Source organism: Anoplopoma fimbria, chromosome 3 (assembly GCF_027596085.1).
Source record: "Anoplopoma fimbria isolate UVic2021 breed Golden Eagle Sablefish chromosome 3, Afim_UVic_2022, whole genome shotgun sequence".
Taxonomy (NCBI): Eukaryota; Metazoa; Chordata; class Actinopteri; order Perciformes; family Anoplopomatidae; genus Anoplopoma; species Anoplopoma fimbria.
The window spans coordinates 8,212,922-8,235,423 of NC_072451.1; the positions used below are offsets into that span (position 1 = coordinate 8,212,922).

The following is a 22,502-nucleotide window of genomic DNA, read 5'->3' on the forward strand; positions in this document are numbered from 1 at the left end:
GATAAATCGAAGGAATTGTCTTTAACCAGAGCTTGGCGTTGACTTGGTCTACTAAAGTTATCTTCTCTGAAAAACTGTTTATCATAGATTATTTTAAGCAACTTTGATTAGTGGTACAATTTTTTTGAAGGGATGTTTCCAACGACTGTCTTTTTCTGATTTGTTTAACACTAATCAAAGTTTCTTGGTAATTAAAAAGAACGTTCATGGATTTCATCTTCTCTGTTTCAGGAAGTACAGACCTTTGATGAGCCTCTGACCAAGCAATCAGCTTTTTACTTTTTGCTTTCAACAAGAAGAAAAGAGACTTCAGCTTTTGGCCAAAGTGGAAATTATATCACACAAAGTTGAACAGTTTTATCAAGATTATGGATTTCTTCTTTATTTTTCTGAGGGAACTGTATGAAATGATTCGTTGGACCGCACCATATGGATACTCATGACTACCCTGCACTGCGAAAAGGACTGTATACCTGTGTGTTTGAGGGTATTTGTTGGTGGGTGCGAGTGTTTGTGTATGCCAACATTGGTATGACAGAGTGGAAGTGAGAGGGGAAAACGTTTCTTGACAATGACACTTCCAGCCGGTGTGGCTGCAATTTCCTGTCTTTGGCCTCTTCTTGTCTTTCTATGTGTTTTCTCCCAGAGTTGTTATGGGACCCGGGTCGATCTGAGTCTCCACACTAATCACAGCCCAAGCCTGTACCCTAATCCACGGCTCAAGTCCCTGCCTGAACCAACCCCACTGCCAAGCTCTCCTCCTGAAAAACATATGTCTCCAGTGAACCCCAGCCAGCACTCGAATTCAAGCAGCAACCTCTGGAGCAAGACTCAGTTAAAGCTTCGGCTTGACACCATGTCCTATCTTACTGACAACCATAGGGCCAACTCAAACTTACCATCATCAATCTCCCCGACCACATCAAACTCAAACGGAAGACTCAAGCTACAGCATGCACCCAAACAGAGTTCTAATTCAAGGCAAGGGATTGCATACAAGTCAAATTCTAATCAGGTGTCAAGATATACCTTAAACAATCCCAAGCAATCTTCAATCATCAACCCCAAAACCAATCCACAGCCAAAGCCCAAGGCATTCTTCAACTCTAAAGCAGTGGCCAGGCGTGAGACAAATTCTGAGTCAGTCACAAACACTAAATTATCTTTACCACCTAGTCCTAATCAAACATCTGACTCGTCTGATACAATCAAGACTTACTACAATCCCAGCCCTCCTACACCATCCAATCCTAGATCTCATACCAAATTCCCAACTTCACAAATAAATACAAATGCAAAATCTAACTCCAGGATCTCCAACTTCAGAGCATCCATAAGAGTACAGAGTAACGAGACCAAGTTCCTGGAGACAGACAAAGATTCCCACTATCGGCCCAAGAGAGGCTGGATCTGGAACCAGTTCTTTGTTCTGGAGGAACAAATCGGACCTGAACCTCAGTACATTGGAAAGGTAAGCTGTCATTGTCATCTTAAATTATTTTTCTTTCAATGCAGTTCATAGATCAGAGAATTTTCACTTTTTTTCCCTCACCTCTTCATTTTCGTCTTTCCTGGGCATATGTCAAGCAGAGAGCATACACTTGTTGGTGACATTTCCTAAGCTTACTCGTTCCTGTCTTGTTGAAATAACTACTAACTTGGGAACAAACAACTGTTGTTGTGTCAGCAATTTACAGCAGTTAGGCTCCAGCAGAGCCGAAGATAGGACATGTATTTTAATGTGTCTGTGTGTATAATTTTTATCTGAATATAGCATTTTTCAATTTTTTCTGAACACAGAAGTGTTTTTTTGAATGGGTTCCAAATGAATCACCAAAGTCAGAAATTTCTGTAACAGGTAAGCAGTCAGTGAAGGAACAATCTGCCTGCCAGATTAATAGCTGGCAGGCAGATTGAACAAGCCCTGGGACCATAGACTGAATATAAGAGGTGGAGATTGTGGACAGTGGTTTTGAAGCTTTGTGTTCGGCCTTTTGGACGTTACCATCTTGGATTTAGGTAGTCGCCATCTTGATTTTTGCAACCATGGAACGCAAGTGACCATATTTAGACTGCAGAGGACTGACGTAGAGACACCGTTTGCGGTTCTGGTATGGCCTGGCTGGGACGCAAAGGTTTAGAGGCAATATTAATTAAGTTGGGGGAAATATGGGCAGAAATTCAGGCAGGTCCTGGTCAGGTGACTGAGGAATGGTGGGAAGAGCTGGGGACAACAGATGGAAAGGAAGGCCATGTCAGGGTCATGGCAGCAGTATTTTAAGCGGAGATACATCTTTATCAGGTACTAAATATGTCCACAAGCATCACATTATGTAGCTATCCACTGGCACTTGGACAATGTATATAGCAAAAGGTAACAACAACTGGAAGTGATGCATACAGTAGTGAGGGGAGGCTGTGTCTCACCAGGTAGGGAGGGACGTCTATCTGCCACCTGAACACTAGGTGGTTCAATCACCAGCTCCTGCTGTCAAAGTGTATTTAGACAAGGCTCTTAACCTCAAAGGCTCCTGATGGCCAGTACAAGCCAGCACCTTGCATGTGGGCCCGCTGCCATCAGTGAGTGTGTGAAAGATGGTAAACTGCTTTTTATAAGAGCATGTAATATATGCAATCCTTTAACAGTTACAATTTCCAACACATTAAACAGTCAACACTCTTTGGCCTGTCGACATGGGCATTTGATCCTTTAAACCACATTGCTCTGTCACAATGTGTTTCTTTGTTTTAATTTCAATGATTTTTCACTGGTTGTGTATAAAATGTTGCAAACATGACATATTTTGATAGACTGGCTGATGGGAAGACTCTTCTTTAAATCAACCATAGCTTATTTGTTTTGCGACCATTACAGCATTTTAAAAAATCATTCTTGATCAAATCTGTGAAAACTGTATGGAAGTGATACCTGCCTGTTTACTCTGCTGATATCTTTGCTTACAAGTATTGTAATGTTGCTACATAAGTTAACCTGTGATGACTTGGTAATTGCCTTTAATCAAGGAGCTAAATTAGTTTCAGATGATATTGCTCTTTTTAAAATGAAAAAAAAAGAATCCTTGGCCAATGGATGAATTTAAGAAGAAAGGAACTGCAGGAGGGCTGAACATAAATGGCGTAAAACCCAGCTTTAAGAGCATTTTGACATCTACAAAACTCTACTTTTTACTTATAACTCATAAATTAGATTAGCAAAACAAGTATATCTTTAAACTATAATAAACAACAATACACATAATACTTGTTGCCTCTGGGCCAATTTATCAAGAATGTTACCATAACTATGCTGATGACATGCAAATATATATTTCCATGTCTCCTGATGATCTGAACTATATTAAAATACTATCAGAATATAGCAAGGATATTGATAACTTGTTGTCAAGTAATTTTGACAGCTTAACAATGACAAGGAGCAAAGGCTTAATGACAAGAATTATTTTAAACTGTCACAAATGTCTGTTTTTTCCACGGGTCTCTTGAGCTTTACAGCTCCATATTGCAAAGTGAAGCTGTCTCTGAAGGTTTATCACTGTGATTGACCTCTTTCACAATGTTTTCACACTGTCATTTGATACAATGTTATTTTAAAAGATATTGATTACAACTGCTTTAAGTAGGTAGGAGCTTTGTGTAAGAACCTGGTCTGTTGGTTTTCTGTAATCTCAATCACTATCCAATTATGAACTTTAATAGTCAAAATATGGGGAAAGCTGATTCTCGAGTAGTCATAGTTGACCACTTCTGGCAAATCAGTAATTTTATTACAAGTTCAATGATTTGCCAACTAAATGGATATTTTGTAATGAACCCAAATATCAAAATCAGGTTTGTTCCATTTTGATTAAAAAAAATCTGTTATATTCTTGTTGAAGCTAATTGGCTAGCCTGCAATAATTAAACATTCTGTAGTATTTTTTGTGTTATCAATTTGGTAATTAAGATATTGTACATGTATTGTTCATAAGGTTTTGTTAAAGCTAAGTGTTATACTGTTGGTATTTCCTCAAACGGATCACTTAATCGCATCGTGAATGCAAATTACTGCAGAGCTGCAGGTTGAGGTGGATAATGATGAATATTCTACAGGAGGAAAACAGTTAGAAAACAGCCTAAACCTATTATCCAGTATAACCAACCTTGGGAAGTCTCTTTCTGTGTGAATTTGAGGGAGAGATTTAGTCCTGCATTCTACAGTACTGAAAAAGCCAATGCTTAAGTGTCTTCAAGCTGCTCTCTCTCTGATGTCCCTCAGGGGGGTGACTCCTATGGTTGTATAGAAATCTGTTAGAAAATGACCCTACTTCTCACTTGATTTATTACCTCAGTAAATGGTCAATGGACTATACTTGTATCTCCCTTTTCTAGTCTTCCAAACACTCAAAGCACTTTTACATTTCATGTTTATTCACCTATTCATACACTGATGGCAGGGGCTACCATGCAAGGTGCCACCTGCCCATCAGGACTATCTAACATTCAAACTCATTCATAGCACAAGGAGCAATTTGGGGTTCAATTAAATTAAATTAAATTCAGTTTATTTTGTATAGCCCAAAATCACACATTACAAATTTGCCTCAGAGGGCTTTACAATCTGTACACATGCGACATCCTCTGTCGCCACAGGAAAAACCCCTTTAACAGGGAGAAAAAAAGAAGAAATCTATGGGAGAGCGACAGAGGAGGGATCCTTCTCCCAGGATGGACAGAATGCAATAGATGTCATTTGTACAGAATGAACAACATAACAGAGTTACAACACATTCAATGTATATGACATAAATGATTCATATAACCAAAGTAGTAAGCGGAGTAACGAAGGAAAAAATTAAGACCACTTATAAAAGCAGCAATGACTATAGTAGAATTATAATAATGATATAAGGAATAGTATTAATAATGTAACTAATAATGGTAGGAGGCACGACCACGGTCCAGGTACCAAAACAATTCATGGAAACCTGCGAGGCGAGAAATCACAAAGACTCCAGGGTAGAAGCAAAGCCAATAAGCGTAATGGTACAGGGAATAGTAATAGTAATGTGACTAATAATAATAGTAGTAGCAGTGGGCGTCAGCCTGGTCACAGCAGGAGGCACGACCACGGTCCAGGTACCACAACGATTCGTGGAAACCTGCGAGGCGAGAAAGCAAAAAGGGATTCACGGTGGAAGCAAAGCCAATATGCGTAATGGTAGAGGGAATAATAATAGTAATGTGACTAATAATAAGAGTGGTAGTAGCAGTGGGTGCCAGCAGGGCCACAGCAGGAGGCACAATGACAGTCCAGATATAACCCTGAGTAATGGGAACCTGCGAGGCGAGAAAGCACAAGGACTCCGGGGAAGAAGCAAAATCAGTAATGTGCATAAATAGGAGATTAATACATAACGATGGAGGGATAGAAGAGGAGAGAGGAGCTCAGTTTATCCTAGCTAGTCCCCCGTCTGTCTAGGCATATAGCAGCATATCTAGTGGCTGGACCAAGGCGAACCTGAACCAGCCCTAACTATAAGCACTATCAAAAAGGAAGGTCTTAAGCCTACACTTAAAAGTGGTGAGTGTGTCTGCCCCCCGGACTGAAACTGGAACCTGGTTCCACAGAAGAGGAGCCTGATAACTGAAGGCTCTGGCTCCCATCCTGCTTTTATATACTCTAGCAACCACAAGTAACCCTGCATTGATGGAGCGCAGCTCTCTAGCTGGGTAATATGGAACTATAAGTTCCTTAAGATAAGACGGTGCCTGGCCAGTTAGAGCTTTGTAGGTGAGGAGAAGAAATTTAAATTCTATTCTTGATTTAACAGGGAGCCAGTGCAGATAAGCTAATACCGGAGTAATATGATCTCTTTTCTTAGTTTTTGTGAGAACACGTGCTGCAGCATTCTGGATCAACTGTAGATATTTAAGAGACTTATTAGAGCAGCCTGATAATAATGAATTGCAGTAATCTAGTCTAGAGGTAACAAATGCATGAACTAGTTTTTCTGCATCGCTTTGTGACAGGATTTGCCTGATTTTGGAAATGTTACGTAAATGAAAAAAGGCTGTCCTTGAGATCTGTTTATATAAGAGTTAAAAGACAGATCCTGATCAAAGATAACTCTGAGCTTCTTAACGGTAGTGCTGGATGCCAGAGCAATGCCATCTAGAGAAACTATATCGTTAGATAATTGATTTCGAAAGTGATCTGGGCCTAGTAGAATAACTTCAGTTTTGTCAGAGTTTAACATCAAGAAGTTGCAGGTCATCCATTATATTTGTTGCATAACAATGAAAGTTTATTTAGTGTTTTCTAATATTCCCTAAAGGAAGATAATTGATTTATATAAGGTGAATAAAATTGGTCCAAGAACAGACCCTTGTGGAACTCCATGATTGACCTTGGTTTTCATCGAGGTTTCATCGTTTACATATACAAACTGAGATCAGTCTGATTAATACGACTTAAACCAGCTAAGTGCGGCTCCTTTAATGCCTATTAGATGCTCCAGTCTCTGTAATAAGATTTGATGGTCAATGGTATCGAACGCAGCACTAAGGTCTAACAATACAAGTACAGAGGTAAGCCCTTTGTCTGATGCAATTAGAAGGTCATTGGTCAGTTTCACCAGTGCTGTCTCTGTGCTATGATTCACTCTAAATCCTGACTGAAAATCCTCAAATAAACTATTGTTATGCGGAAAGTCACACAGCTGATTTGCTACTGCTTTCTCGAGGATCTTAGAGAGGAATGGAAGGTTAGATAGGTCTATAGTTAGCCAACACCTCTGGATTCTTAAGAAGAGGTTTAATTACAGCTATTTTTAATTACGGCCTTTGGTACATGGCCCGTTAGTAAAGACAGATTGATCATTTCTGATAAAGAATTTTTAAAACTTCCTTCAACAGCCTAGTCGAGTTATAGGTGGAAGGTTTAGTGTCATTAAAGTCAATTGTTGAAGGTGAGCCATCTAAATATATTTCAGGTTCAGCTATTACTGTATTTGACAAGATGGTCAATCTGAGACGGGTGGAATGCTAAATGTTTGCTTTAATTTGCATACCATGGAGTCCTCTGTTATATTGAGCAATGGTAATGAATTAAATGCAATCTGATGAAATCCTCTGTTATATTGAGCAATGGTAATGAATTAAATGCTGATGAAATCGCTTCTTTAAATTTGGCTAGGGGTAAAGTGTCTTGCTAAAGGGCACATCGACATGGACTACTGGAGGCGGGGATCGAACCGCCGATTGAAGGATGACCCGTTCCACTACTGAGCCACATTCGCCCCCACATTGTAAACATGAGTTTATGGTCTCAATCACTAGTTCAAGTCTTCTTCAATACATCATGATGTTCATTTAGTAAATGATGGTCCACTGGAAGTTTTCTGGGATTTTGTGTTACAACTTAACCCTTTCCAAGTTTATCAAAGGTAAATGTAACACTATGGTCACCTAAAACCATGTCATTCAGCGTTCTGTTGTACTAAGCTCCACCCTCTTGTGTCACTTCTGGTTGTAAAAAACAAGAAAGCGATGGGAAAAAGGCTGAACTCAAAGGTTTAAGATGGCAGTCCGCAAACGAGGGGTGGCATCACGGAGACATGTCTACTTCCTATTTACAGTCTATAGTTTTCACATACTCTCCATCTCATGTTGTGAAATTGTGATTTGACGGTGGGAAACTGGCATTTGCAGTCGTCATGACTGGTAATTTAGTTGTTATTCTACTTGTGTGTTTATTTGCCGACGTGATTTAAGAGGGGCATATATGTCTTGGTTTGAATGCAGAGTTTAACATGTTAAAGGGGCATGTTTAAGCTAAAATGGGGTGTCTAAGGAGCTAGAACTAATGAAAATATGGGCAGGCATATGTTGATACAGTCCTCTCAAGAAGTTCCATAGACTGTGTGTGGACAGAAGCTCAGACCAGCAGCAGGAGGGCTATTACCATGTTACTGCTAACACCTTTGTCCGTATGTGTGAGTGTTAACACTGCGGTGGACAGAGTAGCCAGCGGTTGGCCTGTGCAGGGGCCAGTTGGGATGCAAGAATGCGATGAGGCTGATCTAATCTGCTCCGACAGTGACGGTACATGACATTGGCACTGCACTCTTTATGAAGGTGAGGACTTGACCAGGGGGGTTTCAGTGTGTCATTGGGTGAGGGTTATGTTATGTGGCTGGCTCACTGAAGTTGGAAACAGATGTGCTAAAGGTGCAGAAAAGCCCGCACAGACAGAGCGGGTGTACACACACACACACTCCCCGGGGCTCACTGAGTCATTGTTTTTTAGGGTGCTGTGACAGCTGAGCTACGCTTTTCTCACGTTGATGAAGCCTCGCTTTCTATTGATTTCTTTGAGCAGAACAGCAGGGAGGTTGAAGTGCAGGCTGGGCACCAACTTTGAAAAAACATGCATGAACACACAAACTCATATAGTTTGTATTGGCGTTGACTGATGGAGAGAGCCATTCTGCTCAGAGGAAGGAGGAAGAAAAGCACAGATGAGTTAAGGTGAGTAAATAATAATATAGAGGAGAGAGGAGCACAGAGGAAGGCTAAGGCAAAAATAGGAATTAGAAGTGAGAGTTGAAGCAACGTTAGGAAAAGAAAGGGAGCTATGAGGAGGAGGAAAATTCAATATGAAAGCAAGGACTGTCCATAGAGGTTTCAGGTAATTTTTGTATTGTTCTGTTTCTGTCGTCAAACAAGTGAACAAGCATAAAATATTTATGTGCTCAGTGCTCTCAAATAAGACTACCTGCTTTATTACAGGACAGTCATTTCTGTACTGCGGGACAGACTTTGAACAAATGTCATGATCCCAAAGTTGTCAGACAATACAAAACAAAGTAAAAGTTATTGATAGTAGCTGTACAGTGTTATATTGAGACTTGGACTTATATATACATATATTTTAAATATATGGACTCAAGACATGACTTTTACCTAAAGAATTAGGCAGGCTTTATTCTGTATTTTTTTGTTGTGAACAAATCCTGTGAAAAGACCAAAAACAAAAATGTGTTAGTTTCTAAATACCTTTGACTTCTTCCCTATTGTGACACTCTCTAATCCTTTAAACACAGCTCTGTACTTACTAAAAATGAAGGAACTAATGCATTTCATGGGGACTATTTTAAGGAGCAGATTAATACACAATAATTGCTCTTGTGAGCGATAAACGGGCAGTGTATGTGGGATTGACCAGCCTGTTCTCATTATCAGTGCTTTGTCACGCCACTCGACGTCTGATACCGATGCACAAGGAATCCTCTAGCATCTGTATGTCTGTATGTGTCTTATGTTTTTGTTTGAATTCACAATGTATACTACATGTTCACTGAGACCATAGTGGAGCGTCATAGTTTTCTAACCCCTGTGGGTTAGAAAAGTTACTGTTAAAGATTCTTGTTTTTTTGGACAACAATGGAGTTCTGTAGCAGAGAGGAATAAAACATATAAGGCTTTGGATACACTCACAATACTTCATTCAGTAGAATACATTCAGTGTGGGTTGTAACAGACAACACTACAAGCAGCAAAAGCCAAGCAATTGAGTTATTGATATGTCTTAGTATTTACGGCACAGTGCTTTGTTTTGACTGATTTGGAACCAATGAATCATGCACACAGTCGATCACTACCTATGATTTCATTGGGGAATTTTGCCTGTCAAAAAGGGCTGGGTATCGGTAGTGTATACATTTAAGGTATCGCCCGAAATTACCAAGTACCAAGTAGTATCCAAACATCTCAAGTCATGTGATACCCGCATCCATCTTTTTTGTGCCCAGATCTAGAAAATAAATTACTTTTATTGCAACCAATCACCGCCAGCATTCTTCAATTAAATGGGATGAGTAATTGGTCCACCATCATAGCAGATAGAACCCATACACCCGGCTCTGAACACAGAGATTTGGGAACTGGTGATTAGCAGTGGTGCTAACAGTGCTAACAGCACCAATTACGACAACAGTGGTGACAGAGCTAACTGTTCAGACCTGGGGGGGGATAGCTGAGGGTGGGCATTACGCTTCTGACACAGTGCTGCCCAGCCAAAATGAGTCGTGGGACGGCGATATCAGCGATAACCACTGTATGAGCAGTGTGATTAGCATGTAGGACACACACACAGCTTCAATTCACATGGGTATCAAACGAAATACTCTGCTGGTACTGGGCCCACTCTTCATCACTTGTACGTTATTAATCATGTTTTGGTACTCAAACCTTTATCACATTATATTTAACCTGATGAAGGTCTGAGGACGATAAAGTTACAGTGTGTGGGGCTGCAGCATGGCAATCTTGGTGATCCGCTCCCTGGTACTTTCTTTCTTTTTGTGTATTTGTTCAGTTTTCAGCTCCTCCTTTCAGCTTTTGTGTATTTTTCTGTTGAAGTACATTGGAGCAATGAAACACTGGAGTCAATTTCCTTGTATGTCTTGACATGGCTAATGGAGCAGACTCGATTCTCTGATGTCTTTGATCCTACATACGCATCAATGATAACTATCGTCATTGTTACCCTTTAGCTGATAAGCCGCATTGTATTGCATTGTCTTATTGGAACCTGAAGCAACACATCCATCACGGCCCCTTTTTACTTTTTAATGCAGTGCTATTTGTGGTCTGGACACCCGTTAGTGTGGGTTAACTCAAATAGGCCATGCAAAGAAATGAAAGGTGAGAAATTATGAACAGAGTAGAAGTGAAAACAAGGAGAGGAGAAGAGATCTGGGCAGATGATGAGAGGGTGAGGAAGCAGAAGGAATGAAAGGAAAGGAGGGAAGATGAAAGGCAAAGCAAGAAAATGAGAGGAGAGGGGATAAGGGATGATTAAAGGAGAGGAAATGCGTTATTATAAGGAGTCGACGAAATGGGACAGCCCAGTCGCGGCCGCTGTGACGTAATCTGTCTACAAATGCACCCTCCGAAGGATGCAGCCGCTGGATTGGGACACAGCTACAGTGTGCATGCTGGACTATAGAAGTCCTGCTCGAATAGAGTGAAGGGGCCAGTCTACAAGATATTTCCCTTCTCAACTGAGTGATAGCAGCCTTATCAGTACAAATATCTAGCACCCAACCAGTTAGGAGACACTTTGCCAACTGCACAAGACACATTACAATCAGTAACATTCAGTATTCAACAAAGGGTCAGTTGCACTCATAGCTTCCAGACAAATGCCTCACAGGACGTTGACTCTCGCTGATGTTGATGGCCTATTGTAGCCCAAGTCCACCATGAGAGGTTGATGTCTCTGTGTCTCATACAAGCTCTTTTGAATAGCAAAAAAATAATTATTTATATATGTAACATGGAACATTTAATGACTTTATTACCACTGATGTATAACTTGTCATATTCTTGTATTTGTTTATGTGATCGGGGGTTTCACATAAGGGATCAATCAGTAGTGATCCAGTCCCTGGTGAGCAGAGTGTAGCAGCATCTTGAGCCGCTGCATTGTAGTCCTACAGCGGGTCCAGCCTAGACAACATTTAGTTTATGTTTAATAAAACATAGTATTTTGGATGGGCTATGTACTGAAACATTCGTCTCATTGATTAGATAGATGTATAGCCACTAAAAAGGTTTTTGAAGTTTGTTTGTTTAAGGACCTTACTCACTTCATGATTTATATTATTAAATTTGCTTCTTCCTTCCTGTTTCTTGAGATGGTCAATGTTAATTCTTTCAATGTGGTTTCGTTTTGGTTTTTTAACATCCTCACTTTTTTCATCAATGTTGAAGGTGAATGGACCCAATGAATCATCTTTTAATCTATACCCCCTTCTTGTGATTCGCAAATATTTGTTTGCAGCAATCTTCCTCTTCTAAAAACTTCATTTTCCACACACTTTCTTGTTCTTCTGAGCTGCTGGCCTCCACTTTGGCAAACACATCTTTGAGGTTTGTAGTTTGGATGCATACGTCCTCATTTTCAGTTAGTGTATTGATGTGTTCATCAGTTATTTACAACATTTGTGTAGAAAAATAAACCTGACTACACATGATAGCAGAATAGATACGGTTAGTAGCTCCTACTGCAGGAAAAGTCAATCATAAATGCCACATGAGATAATGGGGAGTGTTTTGCACTGAGTTGTCCTGAAATTAAGAAAATGAAAAAAACTTGAAAGTAAGCATTTCCACCAAGCTATTTGAAGAAGATGTATTTAATAAAAAATACTATATTGTTTTTCCCATTGTTGCTATATACAAAAAAAGGTCTCAGATTTCAACTTACACTGATGAAAAAGTATTTGCCCTGTTCAATCAGGATACATTTTTTGTGCACCACACCAAAAGAAAATCCATGATGCAGTCTATCACTTCAGCCCTCTTACTGTTAAGGGGATATACTTTTATACTATTTAGTGAAATAATATTTTGTAATTGCACAGTTGTTTTCTGTTTATACGTCTGTGAGGCACTTTGTTAACTTGTGTGCTATGTAAATTAAGTTGATTATGATTTGTATTATTATTATTCTAGTCTGAATATAATTTGGGCACTATACATTTAAAAAGCATGACAATGGAAATAATATTTTCTGAGATACACTTTCCCACCTGTTTGTGTCTTTTGTTTGGGTAGGTAATCTCCTATTCCCCGTTATTCACCTATTGACACAAATATTCACCTTTTCACCTCAGTAATAATATATTCAATTTTAAGGAATGTATAAAAGCCAGGACTTTATTGGTTCATATGTGTTTCAAAGAGATTTCTGCTAATATTCAAAACTTTCTGCATATTCAAAACCTTTCCGAAATATTTACGTTATCTGTTATATGTTATGTAGCGTATTTTATCAAACTACATTAAAATTAAAATATTACTTCTCGTTTACCTCTAAACAGAGGAAAATAATAAATATAAAGTCAATAATTTGGCAACAAATTATCCAGTCTCAATATCTCAGGCGTAAGTCCTGATTTCATTGACCTCATAGTTCCCACTTTGAAATAAAATGACAGACAACGACTTGGCGATAAATGTGTAATTTATTTGTAATACGATTAACTGAATGGATAACAAGATGAATAATTAAATAAGAATACAAATGATGATTGAATTGATTTAAAATAACACAGGCAATTGATATCTGATAGTGAAGGTTATATCAATCTAAATTATTATTATTTAAAGCGTTTATCCGACACCAACCCTGGATCATATTAAAGTTGATAGTTTCCTACTGTGAGACGAGGTGTCCAGATGCCTTTGTGGGGTTCCAACCAGTTGCTTCTGCGGTCCTCGGGGTGATTCACGTCCCTCCAAGCGAATGTTGTTCTCCGATGAGGAAGCGACGGATGCCGGTTGACGAGGTGGAGAAGCTGTGATTCTCAGCCGTCTTCGGAAAACTCACAGAGTGAGCTGGCAAAGAGTCTCTGAATTTCACACACTGCGGTGAGAAAGTGTATGGGAAAGCGGATCTCAGTTTCCGTGTTTTCCGGGTCTTACTTCAAGGCAGGCTTTGGGTCCAGTGCGGTGTTTGGCGTGGGATATTGCTCTAAATAATATTATAACTGAGGCTACTCATTGATATACTTAAACTAATCTCGTTCGGCCAAAACGATAATAATTAAAGTTGATATCACCCGAGGTCAACAGACGTACACTAAAACAAAATAAGGCTTGCTTAAAACGAATAATTACAAGATGCTAAAAAAGAGTTGAGGAAAAAAAAGTACTGACAAAAACTGCTGTTCTAAAATTAAAAAAAACAGGAGCGTGTATGAAGCTCCGTAAAACTAGACAAGACGCACAACCAACACAAACGAAGAACGAAAAATAAGAGGGGGGACAAAGAAAAGTTCCCAAGTTTTATCTATGCAAGAGAGGTGTCAGATCGTAGGGTGCGGCCTGAGTTACGACTCTGTTTTGCCACGATTTCAGATTCCTTTGTCTACTAATGTTGGCATAATAAACCTTACACACTTGTATGGATACAAGTTACATGCATCTCGTCACTTTGACACATATCTGTGTTATCACCAATTGACCACTGGATGGCAGTATGGTCACATGATGAGTCTGGTTTGAAAAACATGAAACTGTTTAAACTCTGTTTTCCACTTCATAAATACGGGACAAAGACGCATTTTCTTGAAATCAACTGTGAAATAACTTGAGTGGGGTTAATGAATACTCTATAAAAATGTATACAGTGTTATACAGAGCTACAGAGAATAATTGTAAGACAACTAGTGTGAGTTCCTGTTCTCTTGACTCACGTAATTTATGACGCGACCTGTGAAAACCAGCTGGCCAGTTGCCAGATAAGAGAGAGGGGGAAGAGAGAGAAGGTTATGCATTGGTTCAGACTTCCCGGCGCTAACTTCGTATCTTGCCTTGAGATCTTCCTCTCAAGGCTGTAGATTTTTACTCCTCTGTAGAGATGAAATATGATAAGATTGGATGTCTCTGGGTCAGAACAAGATTCTGCAGTGTTAGATCAACAAAGGTCCATCCAGTCTCGCTACAGTTATATTCATCATATTTTGAGAAAAATAAGTAATATCACAAGAGTAAAGTCACTATGTAATGACATTTCTTAAAAAAAAAGGAAAAACATCTATTTGCCCTGTAACATGCTGATATGGCAGTACCACCTTCTGACTGGCTGACAGACACAGAACCCTGTCCTGGACTCTCTGGAGGAGCAAAGTTTAGGAGGTGGAAAACGAAAAAGAAAAGACTCCACATCTCACCATCATGTTGCTTAACCATCTTTTCAGAAGCACACACAGCAACCCAGCCACAGGTCAGAGGAGCAGGGCGTTCTATAGCAAACAATTAGCAGGGAAAGAGAAGCACTCAGAGTTTGGATCATTATTGTACCCACTGTAAAAAAAGTTAGCTGTAATTTCTCTGTCAAAAAACAAGGATGTTCTGTCAACTGGTTTGTTTTTTGACAGTATGGAAGTTTGATGTTAAACTGTAAACAAGAGAAAGAATGTCCGTTCAGGGTATGTCCTTGTAAGGAAACACAGGCGCCAATCATCCTTACTGCATTAATAACTACAAACCCATCCATTACCACCACAAACGCACACACACACACACACACACACACACACACACACACACACACACACACACACACACACACACACACACACACACACACACACACACACACACACACACACCCTCCCTAATCCATCCTCTCCCTGCCTGACTGGGAGTGATCTTGTCAGATGACTGCAGCACTGCTGTAGAAATGACCTTTCCGTCAAGCAGTGTGCTGTAATTGGGGGTCAGTACAGCCGAGGTTTGTTCTAATCAGGATCTGAAGTTTACAGTGTCACATGTTGCAGTGGCTGGTTGCGGAATAGACGGGTTGCTGCATTTAAGAGAGTAACCTACAGTTCACATGTTTAGTTATTTTCTAATAAATTGCAGGGCTGTTGCAGAATGTGAGCTCTGTTCTCCTGCGCTATAGTCCCATGTTACACACCCTTTCTCCTGCTTGTCCTCCACACCCTTACTCTCCACCTTGCTACACAAAGGGCTACCACTACTTCCTGCTATGACTTTAAATGCTGCTTCTGAAGCTTTTTAAGATTCATCCAACATAACATCCTGTTATCTCCAAGGATACTTAGGTGACAAATTTAGAGACTTACACTCAAGAAAACAACGACAAGTGTGAGGGACAAAAGCTCTCTAGTGGTAGGAAGTAGTGTGACATAATATTAGCTTGCCCAAGACCATTTAGGAGGGAGTTTGTCTGTATGGATAGGTCATTAAAACATTTGTATGACCAGAAAATGCTTTGATGAGTCATTCTTGAGGGCACTGATATTGATTTATAAATTCTACATTTTACATACACATTTCAACTGAAACTATGGTATCAGAACTGCTCCTGAGAATAGTAATTTCAACTTTAATCCACTTCAAGTAAATCAATGGTAAACCTCCATCAGATTTTTGGTGGATCAATCATAGCTAAAACACCTGAGAATATGAGGCAGTCATTTGTGACAACAGTCACATTGAGTTGTGGACTCGGCGACAGAGCAGCTGAAAGCAATCAAATATTTACTTTTGGTAAAAAGTTCAAGGCAGAGTTCGAAAGAGTTCAGAGCTATTCAGTCAGCAAGGGTGAACAACACAGCCAAGGGGCAGGCAGGTCAGCTGGAACACCAAGACTTAAAAGCTCTGTCTGGCAAAAGACTGGGAAGTGAGGCTGGTATATGCAGGGGGAGCTGATAAGGGAGCAGGTGTCTGGTGAGAACACACTGAGGGAAAGAAAGGAGAGGTTGACAACTGGAAAACTTTAGGCGTTATGACCAGAACTAAGACTCCATTGATAAGATCATGCTGTTGTTTTTTTTTGCTCTATGGGATTGACACGATGGAAATGTCAGCCAGAAGTGTGTTGTATGTCAAGCTTCTTGTTGTCAGTTCCTTTTGGTTTCTTTCTGCACACTAGCTGTCAAAATGCACTAAATAAATGCACATACTAGGAGGAATCACTGGGATCTTTAAACAATTAATTATTCATTGCTATTGATATCTCTGCCTGTGTTTCTCATCTCTCTGTCACTGCTGCTGTGATCTGATGGGAAATTATAGCAAACTTTGAAAATCAGATGCACAAATTTGCTGTCACTCTTCATCATCCAAATTAAGAACTCAGATTATAAGTAATAATTTAATTTAACACAGGACTTGATATAATTCACAGAACAGAGACCATGTATCATTCAAAGTAAATTGTCTAACATAAAATAGGGATTTAACAGGATACAGACTGCAGGAATCAGCAGAACTAATATAAATACGCTTAAAAACTGTATGAAAAGGTTAAACATTTTCACATATTTGCTCAATATCAGATTTGGACATTTTGTTTCACATAAAAGGTAGATCGTTGTCTGTGCAGCCGTAGTTACAGTGTGAACAGGAGCTCCTATTATCAGAATAAGATCCAGCTTTATTGTATGTGAACTCATACAAGGAATTATAGTTTTAGTTTTTTTGCTCTCAGTGTACTTAAACAGAAAAAGACAGAACAGCTAAGAACCAGGAAGAGTAAGGTAAGACTGAGTGAAAGTATCTATTAGTATCCATAGTGATGACAGTTTTCTGCCTATTGTGGAGTGTTACCCACAGTTTATCTGTTTATTTGTATATTCCACCTTATTAATGTTGGGTCTCATCAGGTATTAATGAAACCTTACTCCTAACCTAGCAAGTAAGTTAAATAGTGAATGGACTGAACTTGTATTGCACCTTTTTAGTCTTCCGACCACTCAAAGCGCTTTACCCTCCATGTCATCATTCACCCATTCACACCCATTCATACACTGGGTTAAGTGACTTGCCCAAGGACACATTGACATGGACTTGCAGAGCCAGGAAATTGAACTGCAGAAATCTCTGATTGAAGGACGACCTGCTTTACTACTGAGCCACAGTCGCCCTACAGTCCGAAGAATGGCATTTATTGTGAGCAAATTGGAGCAAGCTCTAATTTCAAATGCAAATTACATTTATTTGCATTTCATGTCATACTATCGTGTTATATTCAGGAATGCTAATAAAACTAATTGGCTTAAGAACAGCTCATGAACTTATCAAGTTTGAAGAGTGGCTTCACCCATGTCACAAAAAACATTTTCAGTTTAATTATAACTACTTTCTGCTAAATAATAATAATAATAATAATTAAGCCTTTATCAGTCCCACAATGGGGAAATTATTTCTCTGCATTTAACCCATCCCGGAGGAGCAGTGGGCTGCAATGAAGCGCCCGGGGAGCAACTTGGGGTTAGGTGTCTTGCTCAAGGACACCTCGGCATGTTGCCGGTAGAGGGGTTTGAACCACCAACCTTGTGGTTACGGGACAAGCGCTCTACCTCATGTGCCACAGCCGCTCCAAATAAGTCATGTTCTCTGTGGATTGGACATGGAAAGACCCTGTTGATTATTTTTCAATGCCGTTTTTCTATGCTGTGAGCAACCACGATTACATTCCATTCAACACCATTGAATTGATGTGAGAACAAAATCTTAGAAATTAAATATTACTCAAACCCCTGAACACATGAAACAAAAAGCTATATTTGAGTGAAATAGCTCCCTAGATGTAGGCTATTTCATTGCTTTGTGGTATTGCCGGTGCTAGTGGTTTGATGACAATGGCAAATAGTTTGTGAGAGTGGTCATCTGGTTCCCTGATGAATTATGAAGCTCAGTGAGGTGAACCTGTTGATGATTACTGTGGCCTGAGGTGAGCGGTACTGGTTGTTATCCAAAGGAATGAACTACTCTGTCAAATCAAACAGTATATTCTAAACACATTATGATAACCATCAGTAATACAAGGTAATTTAAGAATTTAACAAACAATTTAATTATTATCAATAGTATTTTCTAATTAATTTCATCATTAGTTGTGTTAATCGTTTGTAAACATTAAATAAATAGTTTGTCAAACATATGTTATCATTATCATGCAATTAACAACAATTCAATTATAAATAAAAGTGTTTTCTAATTAATTTCGCATTAGCTTATGGACCAGAAAGCAATAAGTAAGCACTGACAAAGTTTTCAATTACCTAGCTTTATCAATAATTCGTTTTTATAACTGATTGTTAGCAGTAAAATAACTATTAACTACGGTTATATTTACAATCAAATACCATGTATTAATAATGATTATTATAATGTTTTACCAACCAAGCTCGCGCAGGGTTCTAAATAAAAGGTCCAGTCTACCTGCCTTGATTCCATAATTCTCCATTAGAGCTGGAGTGCAGTGAATGGCTGTCTCTCTACCTGCATCCTGCACCCTGTCCACATACTCTGCATATGCGTGTGAGACTGTCAGGCTGCATGTGTGTTGGAGAGATCAGTTAACTGATTGTACACTGTTCAGGGAATAAACTTGCTGCCAAGAATTAAAGAGAGCTGCAGTAAGTATGTGTGTGTGCGCCCGTCAGTTTTTGTGTGCTTGATGTCTTGCCAAGCGAGCATGTGTGTGTGTACAAGCCCTGTGTGTGCTCAGGTTTCTTGGTAAGTGTGGCATCGTAGCCAAACATGGCACCATCAGTCTGACGCTCCCCGTCTGACAAGCTGGCAAAGGCTGATATCTCTTTGATGTATTCTTTCATTTAGCTCTTCATACTCACAGAAATATTTTTTGACATATGGGACCTATCTCTCTCCGTCTCCGCATCTTTCTCAGAAATGCAGCGGCAGAGTGTTTGGGAATGTGGATAGGATACAAAGACAATACATACACTGATACATGTCCAAGATAAGACCTTAAAAATATTTTCTGACAGTAAGCTGGCATTTCTACTATCGTATGTTGAATCTTATCATTGGTGGTATGAACATCAGTTTGCAGGTCTTGCAGAAAAGGAAGGATTTCTGGGGTCTTGCATTCATATTCTGGGTGAGCCAATAAAAAGAGTGCCAATGGATACCATCATTTGAGAAGTCTGTGTGTCGTCTGAGACTTTGTGGACGGTCTGTTGTCGGTACCGGGTCCAGAGACAAATTTATTCATTAAAACTAATTTGCATCAGATGAAAACAGACAACATCTATCAAGCTAAACAGTCATGTCCCGTGCAAAATCAGCAGACAACAAATATGCATGTAAATATATGCATATTTGTTGTCTGCTGATTTTAGAGACACAATATTATTTTATGACACATACTCTAGCTATGAGTAAAATTTACGTTGTTCATCTTATGCTGGGATGTGTCTCGTTGACCTATTGTTGGCAGTTTAATTAAAGGAGCCCAGTGGCTCAGAGCAGAAACAGCGGGGTAACAGTCATGAAAATAGCTACAAAGTTAGCCAAACCAAAGTGGATGGTGGCAGAAACATTACAGCTTGTAATCACAAACCTACTTCCTCACTTGAACACTATTCAGGATGGACATATTCAGTCCTCATATTCTACACAGTGTTAACAGTGGGGCTAACAGATGATGCTAGAGACAGAAGATCAGTTTGCTGTTCTTTAATCCAAGACACACTTGCCTGTGTGTATGTGTGTTAGTATGTTTGGGGTGTGTGGTTCTGAAAGGCAAACAATACAGTGTTAACAATAGTTCACTTATAATGCTATTAAATAGCTGCATATCCTGTGGATTACAATTTAGCTTTAGCAACTAAATTTACAAGCTAACGAAAGTGAAAGTAACAGACTGTCCGGCATATAATTATAAACATCGCATTACCGCGCGGTGCCGTAATACGTATTCTACCGCTATTTATAAACACCATAACAACAGAAACATAAAGAGAACAATACATCCGGTAAATAAACATCGTGTCTTACGTTTCACAGGAATGTAAACTTTGGGAAAACTGTCTCTCTGTGTGGAACATCTAACCTGAACAGATGAAAATATGTCTGACTCATGCTGCTCTCACTCACTACCATAGAGAAAAGTAGACCCTAAGCGGCCGAGTCTGCAAGAGCGCCCCTAGTGGCTGGGCCCTAAAATAGCCAGTTCTATAGTGTCCTTCAAAACAGTTCCATATAACTTTTTTAAATTCACAGCTTTGATTGAGGTTTCCAACTGAAGCTTGGAACGTCTGTGATCATATATATCATCATATCATATTTTATGATGACATCACCCTATGAAATTGTGGAAAATGTAATTTGGTTTTATTGTGGTTCCATCCATCTTCCTCTGCTTATCCGGGGCCGGGTCGCGGGGGCAGCAAGCCAAGGAGGGTCCTCCAGGCGTCCTTCTCCCCAGCAACACATTCCAGCTCCTCCTGGGGAACCCTGAGGCGTTCCCAGGCCAGACGAGATATGTAATCCCTCCAGCGTGTTCTGGGTCTACCCCGGGGCCTCTTACCAGTTGGACGTGCCTGGAAAACCTCTAAAGGGAGGCGTCCAGGGGGCATCCTGATCAGATGCCCGAACCACCTCAGCTGGCCCCTTTCGACGCAAAGGAGCAGTGGCTCTACTCCGAGCTCCAGCCACCCTACTGAGGAAGCTCATTTCGGCTGCTTGTATTCGCGATCTCATTCTTTCGGTCACTACCCAAAGCTCAATTTACCAGTCCAACCATAGGTGAGGGTTGGAACATAGATGGACTGGTAAATTGAGATCTTTGCCTTACGGCTCAGCTCCTTCTTCACCACAACGGTCCGGTACAACGCCCGCATCACTGCTGACGCTGCACTGAACTGCCTGTCCATCTCCCGTTCCATTTTACCCTCACTTGTGAATAAGATCCTGTGAATACTTGAACTCCCTCGCTTGGGGCAGTGACTCACTCCTAACCCAGAGGGTGCAATCCACCGTTTGGCCAGACTTGGAGGTACTGACTCTCATCCCGACCGCTTCGCACTCGGCTGTGAACCGCCCCAGTGTGTGCTGAAGGTCACCTTCTGAAGAAGCCAACAGAACCACATCATCTGCAAAAAGCAGGGATGCGATTCTGAGGTCCCCAAACCGGAAACTCTCCTCCCCCCAGCTGCGCCTTGAAATCCTGTCCATGAAAATCACAAACAGGATTGGTGACAAGGGGCAGCCCTGGCGGAGGCCAACACGCACTGGGAACAAGCTCGACTTTGTGCCGAGTATCCGGACACAGCTCTCACTTTGGTCATACAAGGACCGAATAGCTCGTAGCAACGAACCAGGTACCCCATATTCCCGCAGTACCCCCCACAGGACTCCCCGAGGGACACGGTCGAAGGCCTTCTCCAAGTCCACAATACACTCTCCGGTCCCCCTTTTTGAAAATGGGAACCACCACCCCGGTCTGCCACTCCACAGGCACCGTACCCGACTTCCACGCGACAGTGAAGAGACATGTCAGCCAAGACAGCCCAACAATGTCCAGAGCCTTTAGCATCTCCGGTCGAATCTCATCCACTCCTGGCGCCTTGCCGCTGAAGAGCTTTTTAACTACCTCAACGACCTCTGCCAGGCATATGGACGAGTCTTCCCCTGAGTCTTCAGACTCTGCCTCTTCCACAGAGGATGTGTTGGTCGGGTTCAGGAGTTCCTCAAAGTGTTCTTTACACCACTCGACAATATCCCCAGTCCGGGTCTGCAGTTCTCCCCCCTGCTGAGCACAGCCTGAGACAAGCCCTGCTTCCCCTTTCTGAGTCATCTCACGGTTTCCCAGAACTTCCTTGAGGCCAGTCAAAAGTCCTTCTCCATGGCCTCCCCAAACTCCTCCCACACCCGGGTTTTTGCTTCAGCAACTGCCGTAGCTGCAGCCTTTCTGGCCAACCAGTACCTGCCTGCTGATTCGGGAGACCCCTGGGCCAGCCAAGCCCGAAAGGCCTCCTTCTTCAGCTTGACGGCCTCCTTCACCACTGGTGTCCACCAGCGGGTTCTCGGATTGCCACCACGACAGGCACCGATCGCCTTCCGACCACAGCTCCTAGCAGTAGCTTCCACAATGGAGGATCTGAACATGGCCCACTCAGATTCCATGTCCCAAACCTCCCCCGGGATGC

The 22,502-nt window shown here is 40.8% G+C and overlaps 1 protein-coding gene across 1 annotated transcript in view; it reads left to right on the forward strand.

The window, feature by feature from the left end:
* Positions 1-571: 571 nt before the first annotated feature.
* The window catches only part of LOC129111584 (cadherin-18-like), a 128,736-nt gene continuing 106,805 nt past the window's right edge, over positions 572-22,502 (forward strand). Inside the window, exon 1 of the mRNA XM_054623588.1 lies at positions 572-1,471. Within this exon, the coding sequence (XP_054479563.1) occupies positions 572-1,471 (900 nt within the window). The remainder of the gene's footprint in view (positions 1,472-22,502) is intronic.